This window comes from Scyliorhinus canicula, chromosome 11, assembly GCF_902713615.1.
Source record: "Scyliorhinus canicula chromosome 11, sScyCan1.1, whole genome shotgun sequence".
In the NCBI taxonomy this organism is placed as follows: Eukaryota; Metazoa; Chordata; class Chondrichthyes; order Carcharhiniformes; family Scyliorhinidae; genus Scyliorhinus; species Scyliorhinus canicula.
In genome coordinates this window covers 78,961,423-78,980,449 of record NC_052156.1, presented here as the reverse complement: position 1 = coordinate 78,980,449, position 19,027 = coordinate 78,961,423, and the positions used below count along the sequence as shown (strand labels likewise).

Below are 19,027 nucleotides of genomic sequence, written 5' to 3'. Positions count from 1 at the left end.
GAATTGACCACTTAACCCAGACTTATATCTAGCATGAGCGATGGACAAGTAGGAATCTAAACAACTCTCCTTTTATTAGATGGGTAATTACAGTCATAGAGCAGGAAAAAAGAGACTCTGGCCTATCGTGTCTGTGGCAGCCATCAAGCAGCCATCTATTCTAATCCCATGTTGCAGCACTTGGTCTGTAGCCCTGTACACTTGGCATTTGAAGTGCTCATCTAACTGCTTCTTAAATGCTGTGAGGATTCCCACCTCGACCATGCTTTCAGGCAGTGAGTACCAGATTCCCACCATCCTCTGGGTGAAAAGGTTTTTCCCTCAAATACCCTCCCCTTTCCCTTAAATCTACATCCCCTGGTTATTGACCACTTTAAGGGGAAACGTTTCTTCCTATGACGTCCCTCATAATTTTGGGCACCACCGCCTGCTCTGCTCGGAGGAAACCAACCCCAGCCCAATCAATCTCTCTTCATAGCTGAAAAGCTCCAACCCAGGCAACATCCTAGTGAATCTCCTCTGCACCCTCTCCACTGCAAACATATTCTGAACTCAGGGGGATTTAAATATATTTGTCGCTCTCTAAAAGAGTTATGGAAACTACTTAACTTTCAGATCAATTAACAGTCTAGAACATTAATTAAAATAAATCTTCCCACATCCCCTCACTTGTTAATGAAGTCATTGCAAATTGTTTTTTCAGACCTTCAGATTATTTAGCGTATTTTCTCCTTTGAGACGAGGAGTGCAATTTGGCTAATTTACCAACATTTAATACCTCTTTAAAGCATCTAGTTATTCCATTTCTGCTGCTAGAAACGGCGGGGTGTGCAAGATATCATTAGTGCATATAAGACATCTGTGAGGATTCTGTAAATTTCCCTCCACTACAAGACTGGAAACGTTAGCTGCCCTTCTCTCTCCTCAGATGCTGGCAGACCTGCTGAGATCGTCCAGTATGTTCTGTTTGTATTACTCAAACTCACTTTATTTTCTCGCTAATGGCAAAGATTAAATAATTTCAAATCCGATTTAAATTCCCCCAAATACATTTAACACAGTCGAGCAAGAGCCAGGCACTGCGGATACTGTAGCGGTGATATACCAGCAAGGAAGCTTTGGAAACTCAACAGGTTTAGCCAGAGAAATCCCTTCCGATAAGTCTGGAACAGACTGGATTAACAGCGTTCGATGCCAGGGCAGGTGAAAAGTTTTTTTTAAAATGTTATCTGCATTCTGGTGTTTGAGTGACCAATGAATCATCCTAACTGATGAGCCAGTGAATAAATAAATTCAGGAGAAGGAACACGATCCAGATCGTTTGGAGGGAAGCCATTGAGTCAGAAAAGTAATGTGAGCCGATAGGGAGGTGACAATCCTGGAGAAGGGACGGAGCTAAGGATGAGTCTGATGGCTCAAATGGCTCCTCCCTTCTCTCTCCACAGATGCTGTCAAGCATGCTGAGATTGTCCGGCAGTTTCTGTTTTGGTTTTGGGTGTTTCAGCAATTGGCTTTTGTCTCAAACGCAACTCCGGAGATACTTTCAATTGGCTATCAGAGGTATCCAATCGCGGGGCAACACTATTGTCAAGCTGTGGGTTTACACAGGATGGTACAAAATAGTGTCGATAGCTGCGTTAATCGGGTTCCAGTGCTTCGGCTGCACTATCTCAGTCTGCGGGACATTGCATTTGAAAGTTGATTTGACGCTAAAGGCAGCCGGGTTGGGGGAGGGAGGGGGTGTGGCCAGACTGCTTCCCCACTCTCCCAGGTGATGCTTGGAAATAGATGGGAGATTGGACCGGGAGAGGGAATTTCAGTTTGAATTTGGATGGGGAACTGCAATGATTAAATCAGAGCGAAAAGCTTTGAAAAGAAGCCATTAATGTGCGTGCAGTATACAGAATGCAAAGGAGGGAGGCGGCAGGCGATGAACAGTTCACATAGAGGAAGGAGGAGGGGGGGGGGGGGGGGAGAAGACCTAGTCAAGAGCAACAGACAAAGTCACAACCCCCCCCCCCCCCCAATAAAGATGACGAATGCTGTGTCAACACTGTAACGTTTTGATTGATTGATTTTTTTTTTGGCGTGCTCATTTTCAGTGTAATCCAGGCGATCAGATTTCCAGTAAAGAATTCACAGGGATCCCACATGACATGCTCTCCTCGGCTGCTGAAGAATTCAGCAGAATGACAGTCTGACGAGCAACCTCTCTCCTGGACATTAACCCGGAGACTGTCCCTCCCAGCCAGCCAGCCAGCCCATCACCAACCCCTCGCCCCATGTCAGAGACACAGATTCTGCCTCCCTCCAGAGTACACACACCAATAAGGTAAGGGCGCAAGCAACTCGTGCGTTTTATAATCATGCAGTATTTTAAATTAAACTTAACGCTGTTGCCTCACAGTTCGGGGGAGGAGCTGTTGCGTGCGACGGGAGGCTGTGTTTTAATGTCTTGGGAGGATGTTTAAGGAGGATGTTTAGTCTGTTTGCGAGATATTAGTAGTTGATGGTGTCTATTTTCCTAGGAGCGGGATTTCTAACTGCAGTGATACTGGGTGCAGTTGGGACACAGCCGCCGTCTGCTTTCAGCTGAAGCCACTTGAATGCTTTAGGGGTTTTTTTTTTCAATCTCCATCCCCTCTTTTATGTTGTGCGAGAGACTTCTTTTATTTTGACTGGTACAATCGAAGCGAGCGGTGACTGGATGGAGGGCTGCTGCAGAGAGCGGCTCCTGTTCCCAATTATGCCGGCAGTGCACGCTCCGTGAGCGGGGAGGTTCCAGAGAGGGAGCCGCTGGGTGACAGGACCTTGGGGGAGGCGGGTCCCTCCCCCCCACACCCACCCACACACCAGCCCCCAAAACATCTGCACATGGATTACGTGTGTTCAACAACTGTCCAACTTCCAATGGGCTTTTTATTGGAGACAGAATAACAGATCGAGAGATTTTTCTTCTGTTGGAAACCTCCCAGTGTTAACATGTGTTACAATACCAGTGAACGTGTGCAGGATATGTTGCTTATCGAACTCTGTCTGACATGACTGCTGATCTCACCGTCCCTGCTGTACATTAAAAGAGGTGCCTTTTTTTTCTCCCCCACTCCCTCTTCTGAAAAAAAAACTTAGTTGGATTGCAACTCCAGACATCAGCTGGCAAGCTAACGATGCTGTGCTCAGGGGCAGCGCTGTACATCTTGTGGAGATGGTTCTGGTGGGCAGTGATGGGCTGCGAGGGCAGTTCAGCCCAAGAGCCGTACGCCATTCACTCCATTAGGATTGACGGCGAGCTCACCTTGGGTGGCCTTTTCCCAGTTCACGCCAGAGGGCCCAAGGGGACGCCCTGCGGGGACCTCAAGAAGGAGAAGGGAATCCATCGCCTGGAGGCGATGCTGTATGCCTTGGACCAGATCAACAACGACCCGGATCTTTTGCCCAACATCACGTTGGGGGCTCATATCCTGGACACTTGCTCAAAGGACATCTACGCTTTGGAGCAATCTCTAACTTTTGTCCAGACTCACATCCAGAAGGATTCCGCAGATGTCAGGTGCACCAACGGGGAACCCCCCATCTTCGTCAAGCCGGAGCGGATAGTTGGAGTCATTGGGGCATCGTCGAGTTCCGTGTCCATCATGGTGGCTAAAATACTGAGACTCTTCAAGGTAAGGGAGAAAGCACTTCTTCAATAGCTTTGTAAACTGTAACCCGCAGTCCTGTCACATACACCCACTGCCACTTGCAGTGGAGAGATCTCTGCTGCCCAGTCCTCAGACAGGCGCCGAGGCTGCTGTCACTACCGCACTCCTCAATGTGTGAAGCAGGCGCCCGGAGAGTCAAAGAGCATTTCGTTTTGCACCCTGAAGATAATCTCACCCTCCCCGATATCCCTTCAACTCTTTAAAGTGATGCCACTGGCACTATATTGAACAGGTTTACTGTTCATTTGAAAATTGGTTCCTGCAAACTCTGTGGGATTGCCATAAATGTCTGTGTGTGAATATCGTGTTGAAAAATACGTGTATAAAACGTTGACTGTTCATAGAATCTCGACAGTGCAGGAGGAAGCCATTCAGCCCATCGAGTCTCCACCGACCCTCTGAAAGAGTATGCAACCTAGACCCATCCCGCTGTCCTATCCCCGTAATCCCACAGAACCTTTTGGACACAAGGGCAATTTACCTTGGCTACTTGACCTAAACTGCACCTCTTTGAAATGTGGGAGGAAACCCAAGAGGGAGCGGGGTAACGTACAAACTCCACAGTCACCCAAAACCGGAATTGAACCCGGGTCCCTGACGCTGTGAGGCAGTAGTGCTTACCACTGTACTAGCTTCATAAAACGAACGTATTGATACATTTATACACATGCATATAATATGGAATGAACGTGTTGATACATTCATACACATGTATATAACACGAAATGAACGTGTTGATACATTAATACACATGTATATAACACAAAATGAACGTGTTGATACATTCAAACACATGTATATAACATGAAATGAACATGTTGATGCATTCATACACATGTATATAACACGAAATGAATGTGTTGATACATTCATACACATGTATATAACACGAAATGAACGTGTTGATACATTCATACACATGTATATAACAAAATGAACGTGTTGACACATTCAAACACATGTATATAACATGAAATGAACATGTTGATACATTTAAACACATGCATATAACACAAAAAGAACGTGTTGATACATTTAAACACATGCATATAACATGAAATGAACGTGTTGATACATTTAAACACATGCATATAACATGAAATGAATGTGCTGATACATTCATACACATGTACATAACTTGAAATGAACGTGTTGAAAGATAACGACGTGACCGAAACGAAACTGTTACTTAAAAAATAAATACAAGGCAAACCCTCTAGTTTGCATTTTGAAGGAATATTATGAAAGCACTTCTGAGAGTTGATGAACATCACTGCCACCCAGGGCCCTTTAGAAAAGAGCAAGGTCGGTTCCAATGTAATGTGGGGGTAGCGCTGTCTGGGGCACAGAAACCCCTGCCAGTCCTCACAGAGAAGGTTGAGAATTAACCCCCGCCCCCACCAGGGGTCACACATCAACAAGCTGCCGAGTGACTGATCTCCTCCTGTTCAGGTGTGGGCTCGGCTGGAAACAGGGCCGAGCACCATTAACTCCCTCTCTGGCGAAATAACCAGTAGCAATAGATATGGGCCAGTGAAATAGCGAACACAATGATCCGGAGCTGGTTCTGGCAACATGCATTGAATTAGAGAGCTGGCGCTGAGCAGCACAGAGCGCAGGCAGCACGGTCTGGATCGAGGCATGGGATCTGTTAAATATTGCATGCAAGTATTTTTAGCAGCACAGTCAAAACTGATGTGTTCACAGCAGAATCTAAACAAATGATGTGGGGGAACCAGGGCCACTGCCAGATCACCTGTGAGAATGGCAGGGGTGTGGGGAGTTTACAGGGTACCGAAAACCGGCTTATTGACCGGGAGACCACCCGCATATTCCTAAACGTTCTCCTTTCTCTCTTCTACCCCCCCCCCCCCCCCGCATCGACCCCCTCTCTCCCCCCATCCCTAACTCCCGACGACCATTCGCCCTGAGCCCCATACCCCCCCGACCCCCATTTCCCCCAATTCCCCCCGCCCCAATTCCCCCCGGCCCCAATTCCCCCCGACCCCCATTCCTCCTGACCCCCATTCCCCCGGCCCCAATTCCCCCTGACCCCCATTCCTCCCGACCCCCATTCCCCTCAGCCCCCATTCCCCCGGCCCCAATTCCCCCCAACCCCCATTCCTCCTGACCCCCATTCCCCCGACCCCCATTCCCCCGCCCCCTATTCCCCCCGACCCCATTCCGACGACCTGAATTCCCCTGACCCCCATTCCCCCGATCCAAATTCCCCGACCCCCATTCCTCCCGACCCCCATTCCTCCCGACCCCCATTCCCCCGACCCCCATCGCCCCGACCCCCATTCCTCCTGACCCCCATTCCCCCTGACCCTCATTCCCCCGACCCCCATCGCCCCGACCCCCATTCCCCCGCCCCCTATTCCCCCCGACCCCATTCCGACGACCTGAATTCCCCTGACCCCCATTCCCCCGATCCAAATTCCCCCAACCCAAATTCCCCCGACCCCCATTCCTCCCGACCCCCATTCCTCCCGACCCCCATTCCTCCCGACCCCCATTCCTCCCAACCCCCATTCTTCTTGACCCCATTCCTCTTGACCCCATTCCTCCCGACCCCCATTCCTCCCGACCCCCATTCCTCCCGACCCCCATTCCCCGCCCCCATTCCCCCGACCGCATTCCGACGACCTGAATTCCCCTGACCCCCATTCCCCCGATCCAAATTCCCCCAATCCAAATTCCCCCGACCCCATTCCTCCCGACCCCCATTCCTCCCGACCCCCATTCCTCCCGACCCCCATTCGGCCCGATCCCCATTCGCCCCGACCCCCATTCCCCCGACCCCCGACCCCATTCCCCCGACCCCCATTCCCCCATTTCCCCGACCCCTATTCCCTGACCCCCATTCCCCCGACCCCCATTCCCCTGACCCCCATTCCCCCAACCCCCATTCCCCTGACCCCATTCCCCCAGACCCCCATTCCCCCCGACCCCCATTCCCCCTGACCCCCATTCCCCCCGACCCCCATTCCCCCGACCCCTATCCCCCGAACTCCATCCCCTGACCCCCATTTCCCCTGACCCCCATCTCTCTTCCCCCAACCCCTATCTCTCTTCCCCCCCAACCCTATCACTTCTTGTCTTCCCCATCTCCCTTTTCTCTCCCCTATCTCTCTTCATCTCCCCCCCTCCCCCCCATCTCTCTTCTTCTCTCCCCCCACTCCCTCTTCTTCTCTGCCCATCTCTCTTGGGGCAGCACGGTAGCACAAGTGAATAGCACTGTGGCTTCACAGCGCCAAGGTCCCAGATTCGATTCCCCGCTGGGTCATTGACTGTGTGTTCGTGGGTTTCCTCCGGGTGCTCCGGTTTCCTCCCACAGTCCAAAGATGTGCAGGTTAGGTGGATTGGCCATGCTAAATTGCCCTTACTGTTCAAAAAGGTTAGGAAGGGTTATTGGGTTACCGGGATAGGGTGGAAGTGAGGGCTTAAGTGGGTCGGTGCACACTTGATGGGCCGAATGGCCTCCTTCTGCACTGTATGTTCTATGTTCTATATTCTTTTCTCCCCATCTCTCTTCTCTACCCCAATCTCTCTTCTTCTCTTCCCCATCTGTCTTCTTCTCTCCCCATCTCGCTTCTTCTCTACCCCAATCTCTCTTCTTCTCTTTCCCCATCTGTCTTCTTCTCTCCCCATCTCTCTTCTTCTCTCCCCCATACCTCTTCTTCTCTTCCCCCATCTCTCTTCTCTTCCCCATCTCTCTTCTTCTCTACCCCAATCTCTCTTCTTCTCTTCCCCCATCTGTCTTCTTCTCTCCCCATCTCTCTTCTTCTCTGCCCCATCCCTCTTCTTCTCTTCCCCCATCTCTATTCTTCTCTTCCCCATCTCTCTTCTTCTCTTCCCCATCTCTCTTCTCTCACCCAACTCACTTATTATCTCCCCATCTCTCTTCTTCCCTCCCCATCGCTCTTCTCTTCTTCTTCTCTCCCATCTCTCTTCTTCTCTCCCATCTCTCTTCTCCTCTCTCCCAATCTCTCTTCTCCTCACCCCGATTCTCTTCTTTGGTCCCATTCTCTCTTCTCTCCCCCCATTCTCACTTCTTCTCTCCCACCCATCTCTCTTTTTCTCTCCCCCTATCTCTCTTCTCTCCCCCATGAAGTTGGGGTGGGGGGGGGGGAGGGGCAGAGACACACTGCCTGTCGCTGAAAAGAGGATGCAAGGATTCCCCTGATTCTTCCTGGAATTCTGAGGGTTAATCTTGAAGCTGCGCCGCTTGCACGTGTCAGATGTAATGTAACCGGATTGAACACAAGGCGCGGTGGAACTGAAACACTCGTCAGGGCTGTTAACACGGGGGGATGTTAGCAGAAATGTGTGATCAGGAAGATGAATGCTGATCACAACCCACTTTAAACACTTGGGGGTGGGTTATTAAGATCGAGCTGTTTAAAATAAAAGGCAATTAAAAAAAACAAGTGACTCAGTCTCGCTCCAGAGAGCTTTTGTTCAAAACATATATATTTTAGGTACAGACTTTGCTACCTTTTTAAAATCTGCATTAACGTCTCGAGGTCAGTTTTCCTTTGCCTCATCGTCCAGACCAGTTTATGTCGATACAAATCATTTGTTCTCTAGATGATCTAATGATGAGTCTCCCTGAGCGAGTTGCAGATGAAAATTCAGGAGAGAGAGAGAGTTAACGAGTACAATGGCGAGAGTGTTTCTCTCTCCCCAGATGCTTCCAGACCTGTTGAGTTTTCCAAGCACCTTCTGTTTTGTTTTGGGTTCGGATTTCCAGCTTTAAAATTCGATGATAGCTCAGTTTTGTAATTGTGGTGGCACAGTGGTTAGCGCTGCTGCCTCACAGAGCCAGGGACCTGGGTTCGAATCCAGCTTTGGGTGACGTGTGAAGTTTGCCCGTCCTCTCTGTCTCTGCATGGGTTTCCTCCAGGTGCTCCGGTTTCCTCCCACAGTCCAAAGATGTGCTGGTTACGTGGATTGGCCATAACTAATCGGTGGGGGAGTGGGCCTAAGTAGGATGCTCTTTCGGAGGGTCACTGCAGACTTGATGGGCTGAATGGCCTCCTTCTGCACTGTAGGGATTCTATGGTTTCTATTCTATGGTTTTAATGTGCGCACTGCTAGTTCCTCCTCCCTACCCCAAACTTAGCTGTACAGGGGTGGAGAAGTCATCCGCCCTTGAGAGACGTTTGATTTGTACTTAATGGGTTAACCACATAGTGTTGGAGTGGGTTGACTGATCTATCGGGTAAGCACTCCTGTGTGGTCCCCCGGCCCCGCAATGAGGCTTTGTATTAACTTTCAATCGCGTCTACACAAGGCAGTCTGAGCTCAACCCCCTGGAGAAGTCCATTCAACAGTAAGCTCGCTCATAAAATGATTCTTAATGGGTGGCTGTGATGAATGAATGCAATCAAATGATATTTTTAAAATATATTTGCGTCCTTTTGCCTCTTTTTATAAAATATATGGTTGCTGATTGCTCCTCCTGTTTGTCCTCTCTGCAATCTGTTTCCACGGTGACAATCTTTATATATTGGTCCTGGTGTATTAATGGGATTCGGTCGGTAGGTCAGGTGTTTTTCACGTGTCGATGCAGACTCGATGGGCTGAAAGGCCTCTTCTGCAGTGTATGTGATTCTATATTTACTGGCTTTATTCCCTCTCATGTTTTATCTCACGTTTTATGTAACCAGGAGTCAGCAGAAGATCTGTTTCCACAGCGTTTATACATATTTTAATCATTACATGGTGAGGGAAGCATTTGTTCCGATTGCTATGTGTAGTCACCTCATGGCTACATTTTTCAAAAGCGTTTATGACCAGAGCACATTTACTCACCACTTCCCCAGGTCTCCCGATTGGTCAGAAGCCGTGTCATAAATGAACAATTTAATATCCTCGCTCATATATTTTGTGAAAGAGAATTTTATTTAGGGCCAGAATTTCATCTGTAGCAAGCTGACTGATCCACTGCATTCTGATTTACAAATAGAAAATTGGATGACTTTTTTATTCAGTATGTGTGGCATTAATCTCAATTTGGAGCTTGAATCAATTGGTCTTGTGCATAGCCAGCTCGCTTTTTGAAGGGTGGGTGGGTGAGCACATATATAGATTCTGCCCATGTACCAGCTGCAGGTGCTGCAAGTTCACTGGCAACTTCTGGATTAAGTTACGACTCTTGAACATGATATTGATTAATATAAATGGTTCACTTGCTGTAATTCCTCACTGCAGCAAGTGGAACTGGGAGTGAAGTGGACAGAATTTATTTTGAAACGTAATTAGGTTTGTTAGATTGTAGGTAAAGGGCTTTGATGACCTCCCGGTAACATTAACTGTCCCAGGTAAAGGAATCTGAGGTCAATGTGTTGTACTGTGGCTCTGACAGAAGGTGCCTTTCTTTTTGAAGAAATAGGAATGAACTTTCTTAGCTTCAGAATACCAGCAACCTTCCCAGGAAATGATTGACCAAGTTCTCCTTTGCTAAAGAGACAAACTTCAGGCCATAACAGGTGATGGGGAACATTATTTGCATACAAAATCTTTCAACGTAGGAACCTCAAGATTGAAAGCAAATTCTTGAAAGCCAGATAAAACCTGTAGATTATAGTATTTTGCCAGCGTATTTTCCCTTGTATTCTGTAGTTCCCGGAAGGTGCCGCTGATCTGCTTTGGTTTGCTGCTGTTCCATTGAGTGAGAGGTTGTTTCAGCTTCCCATTAGCTGTCCTGCTCTCTCGGATCAATATGCAGGAGGCGCCGCTGCTGTTGTAGTGAATGACCAACACCTGAGGGAAGGAGTTTTACCCTTAGAACATAGAACATAGAACAGTACAGCACAGAACAGGCCCTTCGGCCCTCGATGTTGTGCCGAGCAATGATCACCCTACTCAAACCCACGTAACCCGTATACCCGTAACCCAACAATCCCCCCATTACCTTACACTACGGGCAATTTAGCATGGCCAATCCACCTAACCCGCACATCTTTGGACTGTGGGAGGAAACCGGAGCACCCGGAGGAAACCCACGCACACACGGGGAGGACGTGCAGACTCCACACAGACAGTGACCCAGCCGGGAATCGAACCTGGGACCCTGGAGCTGTGAAGCATTGATGCTAACCACCATGCTACCGTGAGGCCCCTTCACTGACAAAAATAATGGGTATTGTGGGAACAAAAGTGAGGGAAGTGGAATTGAGCTGACGACCAGCCATATTTAATTATAAGCTTGAGAGGCTGAATGGCCAACTCCTATTTCTATTTGCATCAGTGATTTGTGTGTTGCGACTTGTATGCTATAACCTCTAGGCCAGATATCTGCTCGTGTCAGGCAATGAGATTTTGAAGAGATATCATTTTAATAAAAATCTTGGAATTACAAGCACCCTTTGTGACCTCAGGCCATCCCCGATGCAGTACATGCAGTGCAGTCACTGTGGAGCAGCCAATCTGCGAGCAGCAATCTGGTAATGAGCAGATTATTTGCTTCTCGCTGGTAGAGGGATAAATTTGGGAGGGGGGGGGGTGTGGGGTGTTGGTCAGCTCAGTTGGTTAGGTGGTTCGGGTGTAGATTGGATTAATGGCAACAGCATGGGGTTCAATCATCTTTCAGGCTGAAGCAGACTTGGGGCCTACCTCTGAGGCCTACCTTTGCTTCTGCCCTTTGGTAAAACAGCAAATAATCACCAAGTCTTACCTTCGGGCAGAGGCCGGAAGAAGCGGGATAAATATTAGACTGGCACTTGAGGGCAATTCCCCATGCTTCTCTTAAAATAGGGCAATGGGAACTCTTACCTTTGTGTGAGAGAGCAGATTTGGTTTAAAATCTTGCCTCTGACATTCCGGCACTCACTCGATGTGGCACATGGCTGTCAGTATAGATTTTGTGCTCCAGTCTCTGGAGTTGAAATAACACCTTGTGTAATTTGGCTGTCCAGAGGCTCTGGACCACAACTCCTCCCCATCCAGGAGGTGGTCCTGCTGCCTGTTCCCAGAAGCAAAGTGCTGGTGACTGCTGCCGGTTGTTGGCCTTGGCACATGTCTACAGTTTCACTATATGTGAGTATTTAGTCTAACTGTACACGGCAACTGTTTGCATTGTTAGCCTATGTAGATCATCTTCCAATATCAGAAAAGATCTATGACGAGTTGGATGGTAAGTTGGTAACGTTTACACATATGCAAATTGTGTGGAAACTGTCGTAATGTCATTGCTATAAGTATTGGATGACAAGAGTTGCATTTTTTTTGTACAATGGGTAAACCTGGGTTAGTCAAGATGACCAAACATGAAATTAAATGAAACAATGCAAACATTCGATGTCTGATGCGAAGTGAAACCATGCAAGGTCTAACTTGCTATTGCATAACTGATTATGATGTTGCATTTTGGGTTGGTCCACATCATGGCGGCTGGGGGTTAGACTATAGTGCTGCCTGAGCACAATGCCAACGACGGAGCTTTTGCAACTTTAAGTTGAATAAAATGGGAAGTCAAAAGCATGACGAGTAAAATCTAATCACACCACAGTGAGGGAAAGTGGCAACTTTTGATATTGTCTCACTGCTCTGAAAACTGGATCTTGTAGATTTAAAAGGGGGTACAAAATTCTCAATGAATATCAAACCACGGACGATCTCAGATTATTTTGCTACACTGGTTGAATTACCTGATCTCTCAGATAGCAGCTGGGATGTTTGGCTTGCATGAGCATCCATGAGCTGGAAAGGGAAGCAACTCAACCACTGTATGGAGGTATGGGGTGGGGGGGGTGGTGTGTTGGATGAGAACTAGCTACGTTCCCATCACCTATCAAATAGTCTGCTCACACTCACTCTCACATACACACGTGATGAATGGTCAGATGGGTGTTGTATCCGAGAGGACAGCACAGTGGCGCAGTGGGTGAGCACTGCAGCCTCACGGCGCTGAGGTCCCAGGTTCGATCCCGGCTCTGGGTCACTGTCCGTGTGGAGTTTGCACATTCTCCCCATGTTTGCGTGGGTTTCACCCCCACAACCCAAAGATGTGCAGGGTAGGTGGATTGGCCACGCTAAATTGCTCCTTAATTGGAAAAATGAATTAGGTACTCTAAATTTATATTTTTAAAAAATGGGTGTTGCATCAAATGATTACTGGCACCCATCAAATTGAGCCCGGCCAGAATCGACTAGGAGTGGAAGGGTGAAGAAGTGGGTTGGGTGGAGGAAGGAATAAGAACTCTTGAAGAATTGTCAGTGGTTTCTGAGTTATCTAGCAACTGCAATATGCCTATGGTTTGCATTCCCAGCCCAAAAGTCTCAACTCCCGAGAGTCTTAGCGAAAATGCCCATACCTTGTCCGAACATCTGTATCCATATGTTTTCTATTGTGCAACTTTGTATTGTTTTGAGGTGATTATTATGGTTGACAAAGAGGCTCAACAAACAGTTGAGTTGAAATGTTTGTCATCCCAGGTAATGAGTATTAAGAAATGGAAGGGGAAAACATTGCTGGCATGTTTTGCCTAATGAACTGCCATTGTGTAAAATATGTTGCTTCTGCACCAGAAAATACATGAGTGGTTACTTGCCATAGCAATATCTATAACTGCAAGCATATTTTATAAATGCCTGTGAACTCTTGCCAGGTTTGTTGGCACCTGCACAATTTGTAGGGAAACCTTTGTTTGAATAGAATGGAAACTTGTTGTTACGTTCTACTTTGGCCAGAATATATGCTACTTCAAAATATATTCTGGTGATTAGATCCAACTGTGCTCACTCCCACTGCCCAAGGGAGGGCTGAATCATTTCAAGAGTGAAGATTCTGCTCGCATATAAAATATTCTGTGCAGCTACTTGACATTTATTTATGGTTGGACACCATTGATTATGGTAGAAATGCCAAGCTCTGTGAAAGACAGTGATGAATGAACATTTGGTTTAGGTTCATTCACAAAAAAAGGCAGACTAAAGACTACTCCTGCTTGTCCACCCCTACAACCCCACCCCACCATCGAATAATCTTCTGCAGCTGTGACTGCTATTTTGTTGTCTTAAAGGCTCAATCACTCTCCAATCCAGGATTTAAACCATTCCAAATCCCATATCCAGCGTTCAAGAATCTCATGTTAAGTTCAAAATGGTCAAATGCAGCAAAAGTTGTTGGGCGGTTGCATTCCTCTACATGTCATTACAAGCTTTGACAAATATTTTTAGAAAGCTGATATCACTTAGTGGTCAAGGATCAATGCTATCCACACTTTAATGTTCATTGTATTGACAGGCTTTCAAGTCAGAGACTTTGAATTCATTCTATAGTATCGAATTGAAATGTCAGGTATGCCTTGACAAACAGCTGGACATAGAATTGTACGCGCACTGCACTGAGTCATGGGGTTGCTCACACTGCACCATGATGACCAGACTCCCAAATTCGTTTTGATTTTGTCTGATATATAATCTGTATCATGCTGTGTGAAATCGCCAATGATTTTAGAACTATAGTTGGATTATTAAACTGCGCTACTTTACATTTTGTGCTTTTCATGTGGGATGGTGGTGAGAGTTTGGAGATTTTTCTTTTAATAATCTTTATTGTCACAAGTAGGCTTACATTCCCAGTGCAATAAAGTTACCGTGAAAAGCCCCTAGTCGCCACATTCCGGCGCCTGTTCGGGTACACGGAAGGAGAATTCAGAGTGTCCGATTCACCTAACAGCACATCTTTTGGGACCTGTGGGAGGAAACGGGAGCACCCGGAGGAAACCTACAAAGACCAAGGGAGAACGTGCAGACTCCGCACATACAGTGACCCAAGCCGGGAATCAAACCTGGGACCCTGGCGCTGTGAAACAACATTGCTAACCACCGTGCAACCGTGCGACCCATTTTGCATAGCCTCAAGTTAAAATTTTAATAAAGTAGCAAAATCATTTGTCTTTGAAAACCCTAGGGATGGTAGAATATCAATAATATGCCCCTCTTTCAAATTTAGTCTCAAGTTAAAGATCACGTTATGTTCAAAGAAATGCATTCCTATGTCATTTAGTTAGAGTTAATAAAGTTGGGTCCACACTGGGTTGAGATTACTGTTTATTTTACTTTTCGAGAATTGGTTTGAAAACTGTACAAAGGCGTTGTTCAGCTATGCCCTGTATGAATCTGAAGTTTCAATCCACTTCTTGTGAACTCTCGCACAAAATTGGCCCAAATTGTAAGCTAATTTGTTAAGTGCTAATTTTTGTCAAATTTAGGAAGATGAAAAATTCATACTGTTGCAGTGGGGATGCAGTTCTGCAGTGTTAATTATAGCTAAATGTGTTGTAATGTGTAGATTACAGTGCTTTGACTGATTTGGAAATATTTGACATTGACCGTTTGCTAAATTTGGTTGGTGGTGGGGGGCTGGTGGTGGGGAGGGGGAGCAGAAGAAGCTGATGTCTTCACAAAGCACCTCAAAATGCTTTGCAACAAGTACTTTAGAAATATAGTCACTGCATGGTAGTGTATTGCGGTTAACTTGGAGTCTTGAGTTGCTGTGGCAACATGCATTTTTGGGTGCATGTTGTGGTCTGGAGCTATGTATAGAGATGGTGGAGGCTGCAACTTTCTTTCGCTCTCATGGCTGACTTAGGAATCGCTCCTCCTACTGCCTACCATTGGCAGGTGTTGGATGGGTTTGCAGGTTGACATCCAACCTGTTTGACCGCGTTATGAACCATCAAATGACCATCAACCCCTGGGATGGGATACTAACCTTGAGCAAGATCCTACAAGCAGTGTGCTCTTGACAAAATCATCTGCTTTATTGTTGTTGGTTGGATAATAAATACTGGCTGGGACACAACCGAATCGCCTGTTCCTCTTCAAATAGTGCCATAAGAGCTTTTATGCTCACTGAAGAGGGCAGATGGGATTGTGGTTTGATAACTGATGCAAAACAAAAGCCATTCCAACAATGCATCACTCTACACTGGTGTATTAGTCTTAATCTTGTGCTCAACTCCCAAGAGTGGGACTTGCATCCACAACCTTCTGACGAAGAGGCAAGAGTGTTACTATTGAGCCAACAACTGATGTTCTTTGAGAACAAGAAGTATCCCTTTCTACAAATAAAACCTCTTCCATATATGTCTAATGTTGCTGACTGGAGTATATGGATTTTGGGACTCGAATTTATGGCTGGACCACCCTTTTGTCACCACCACCATACTCTTATGACCAGAGTCCGAATCAAAATAAATGAAAGTGAAGGGCTCTCTTTATCTTGCACTGAGTGACGTTGAACTCCAGCTGACTGGTTGGTGGCTGTATTTTACTGCTCTGAAAACTAGCATGTGGCACAAAGAAAGAATTATTTGTCATTGCCATCTGCCATCTCCTAAAGAGTAAATCTGTAGAGTATTGCTCTTAAATCAATGAAATGGGGGGGGGGGGGGGGGCTCACACCCATTGAACCGGTCAGCTTTTATTCTGATGCATGGTACCCCAGACAGCTACATGCAGTTGGTATTGTAGAGTTGGTATTGTAGAGTTAAGTTATAAAACCCAGAATGGGGGCAGCACGGTGGCCTAGTGGTTAGCACAACCGGCTCACGGCGCTGAGGTCCCAGGTTCGATCCCGGCTCTGGGTCACTGTCCGTGTGGAGTTTGCACATTCTCCCCGTGTCTGCGTGGGTTTCGCCCCCACAACCCAAAAATGTGCAGAGTAGGTGGATTGGCCACACTAAATTACCCCTTAATTGGAAAAAATAATTGGGTAATCTAAATTTAAAAAAAATAAATAAATAAAACCCAGAATGGTGCCATGTTTGATTCCAGTCTTCAGTAGATTGGTGATTTGTAATTTGCCTTAAGTGCTCGGGAGGTGGATAAAGCTTTCCACATGTGATCTATCCAGTGACGAAACTTGGCAACAATTTCTTCCTTGGTTAGCAGCTTGCCAATGTCTTGTCACTGTGGTGAAGTGCCATGAATCTTGTACCTGTGGAATTGTACCCTATCAGTACAGTACAGTACAGTTTCGGCAACAAGGAATACACATTTTTGTTTGGTTCATCTAGTATCCTATCGATAACCCTAATCAATGATTCAGATGACTTATTGATCTCCAAATAGCAGTGAAGTCCCAGAGCTTCAGTGAGAGTTCAAGGAGTGGGGAGAGGAGGAGCATCTGAAGAAGCCCTCGGTGGGAGCAGCAGACACCAGGGACTTGAAGATGAGAATAGAGAATGAAAATGGGAGCAGGCGAAAGAAGGATTTCGGCACTGAGGATGGGAATGTGGGAAAGGCTTGAGGGGGTAAGGCCGGGCAGGACAGGAAGAGAAGCGGCTAAAGAAGTTCCCAGTGGTGGCAATGGACACTGGGGACTTAAAAATGAGACTGGCAGATGGGAACTAAGACTGGGCGGATGGAACTGGATTTGGGGAGTCGGAAAAGAGCATCTTTAGACTGTGGAAAACGTCATTTAAAGTCAAACTCCGAATAAATTATATATTGTCACAACTTTTATTTACAAGGGTGAAGCGGTGAAATTTTGGAATAAATGGTTAGTCGTTTAAGATTTCATTTCCATACAAACTTTTATGCAGGAATGCTTTCAGTTAATGCAAATAACAAGAAAGGTTTATCGAAACGTACAAGTTGGGCTTTGAACACTCTTGGGAAGTTACTATCTAGGTTGCTAACTTCAGGGTTCAATGAGACAATAACAACAATATTCATAGAATACCTTTCATGAAAGTAAAACTGTGTAAAGTGCTTCACACCATCGACGGACAAGTTTTGATATACAAGGAGATATTCGCTCAAGTGATCAAAATCTTGGTCAAACAGGTAAAGCAATGGAGTGATTATAAACTCCAGGATGAGAATTTTAAATTCAAGATGTTGCTGGACCAGAAATCAGAAATCATGGGTGATGGTTGACTGGAACTTGACACTGCAGAGAGAGAGAATGGAACATTGGTGGAATGATAATAATATATGGAGGATATTCTGAATGCATGCTAGGAACATCTACTGACAGTGAAATAGTAATGCACAAAGTTGATTGCAAATGATTTGGAGCTCCATCGTATAGACAATATGAACAAGTAGCACAAGGCTTGATCTCCAGCATTATATTGTAACCATGAATAATTTCCGAGAGAAAAGCAAGTGACAAAGAACAGGAAAAACACTGGGTAATTCTCCAAGGCAATCAAGAAGGTCAAAGGAGATCATGCTTACCTATAATGTGTCACCCTACTGAAACAAATTGCCCCACTGACCTCTCCTCTCAGATGTATCTAGGTCTCATAGCATTTACAGTGCAGAAGGAGGCCATTCGGCCCATCGGGTCTGCACCGGACCTTACAAAGAGGACCCCACTGAAGCCCACATATCTACCCTACTCCCGTAACCCAGTAACTCCCACTTAACATTTTTTGGACACTAAAGGCAATTGAGCATGGCCAAACCACCTAACCTGCACGTCTTTGGTGGGAGGAAACCAGAGCACCCGGAGGAAACCCAGGCAGACACGGGGAGAACGTGCAGACTCCGTACAGACAGTGACCCAGCGGGGAATCGAACCTGGGACCCTGGAGCTGTGAAGCAACTGTGTTAACCACTATGCTACCGTGCTGCCCTGTCTCGATAATTAAGATTGAAATGATGACCTGGTAGGTGGAACGAGGCACAAATTTACTTCTTATATTTGATTTAGCTAATGAGATTACATTAAATGGGAAGACAGATTAACCTTCTGTGATTGTTAACGCTAACAGATGCACTGTCTCTATGGTCATATGGAGGGGAATGCAGAAAAACTCTGCCTGTTCCAGTGTGCCTGGGGAGGGACGGGATGGTTCACTGGGGGGTAGGGGTGGTGGTAGCTCTTTTGTTCAACTGTAGTTTTGGACTCGCTCACATGTCTTCTCTGCCCTGTCGACACTAATGCCTCTAAATCCTCTTTTATAATATGGGGAACAGGGCTGTGCGCACCTCATTGGGTGAAGGCAGGCTTAAACCAGGCCATAACATTCCTGTGACTGATTTGCCTGACACTTGATGTAGTTTAAGAATGGAAGGGATTTCTATTACTCCAATGTCAGTTAGCACCTTGAGGGGGAGCTTGAAAATAAGAGTTCAGAAGAAAGCTATCACTGATGATTCCAATCACTGGGATTTGCTGGAGACATTGATGAGTCTGTTACAGTTCACAGAGCTTTAATTCCAACCTTGCTGCTAAACTGAAAAGAAAATGACATGACAAGTTAAACCATATATAGACTGGAGCTACCCCAGGTGCTTTCATTCATTTTGCCACTTAATTTGCTTTGGTCCAATAGTATGCTCAAAATGGCCTCCAC

At 46.4% G+C, this 19,027-nt stretch overlaps 1 protein-coding gene across 2 annotated transcripts in view; it reads left to right on the top strand.

Annotated features, from left to right (window-relative positions):
• Positions 1-2,043: 2,043 nt before the first annotated feature.
• Positions 2,044-19,027, top strand: part of LOC119973148 (metabotropic glutamate receptor 7-like) — a 967,737-nt gene continuing 950,753 nt past the window's right edge. Inside the window, exons 1-2 of one of the 2 annotated variants that reach the window (XM_038810761.1) lie at positions 2,044-2,332; positions 2,529-3,665. In XM_038810761.1, the coding sequence (XP_038666689.1) occupies positions 3,168-3,665 (498 nt within the window). In that variant the 5' untranslated portion in view covers positions 2,044-2,332; positions 2,529-3,167. The remainder of the gene's footprint in view (positions 2,333-2,528; positions 3,666-19,027) is intronic. The other variant, XM_038810760.1, reaches the window with a different exon arrangement.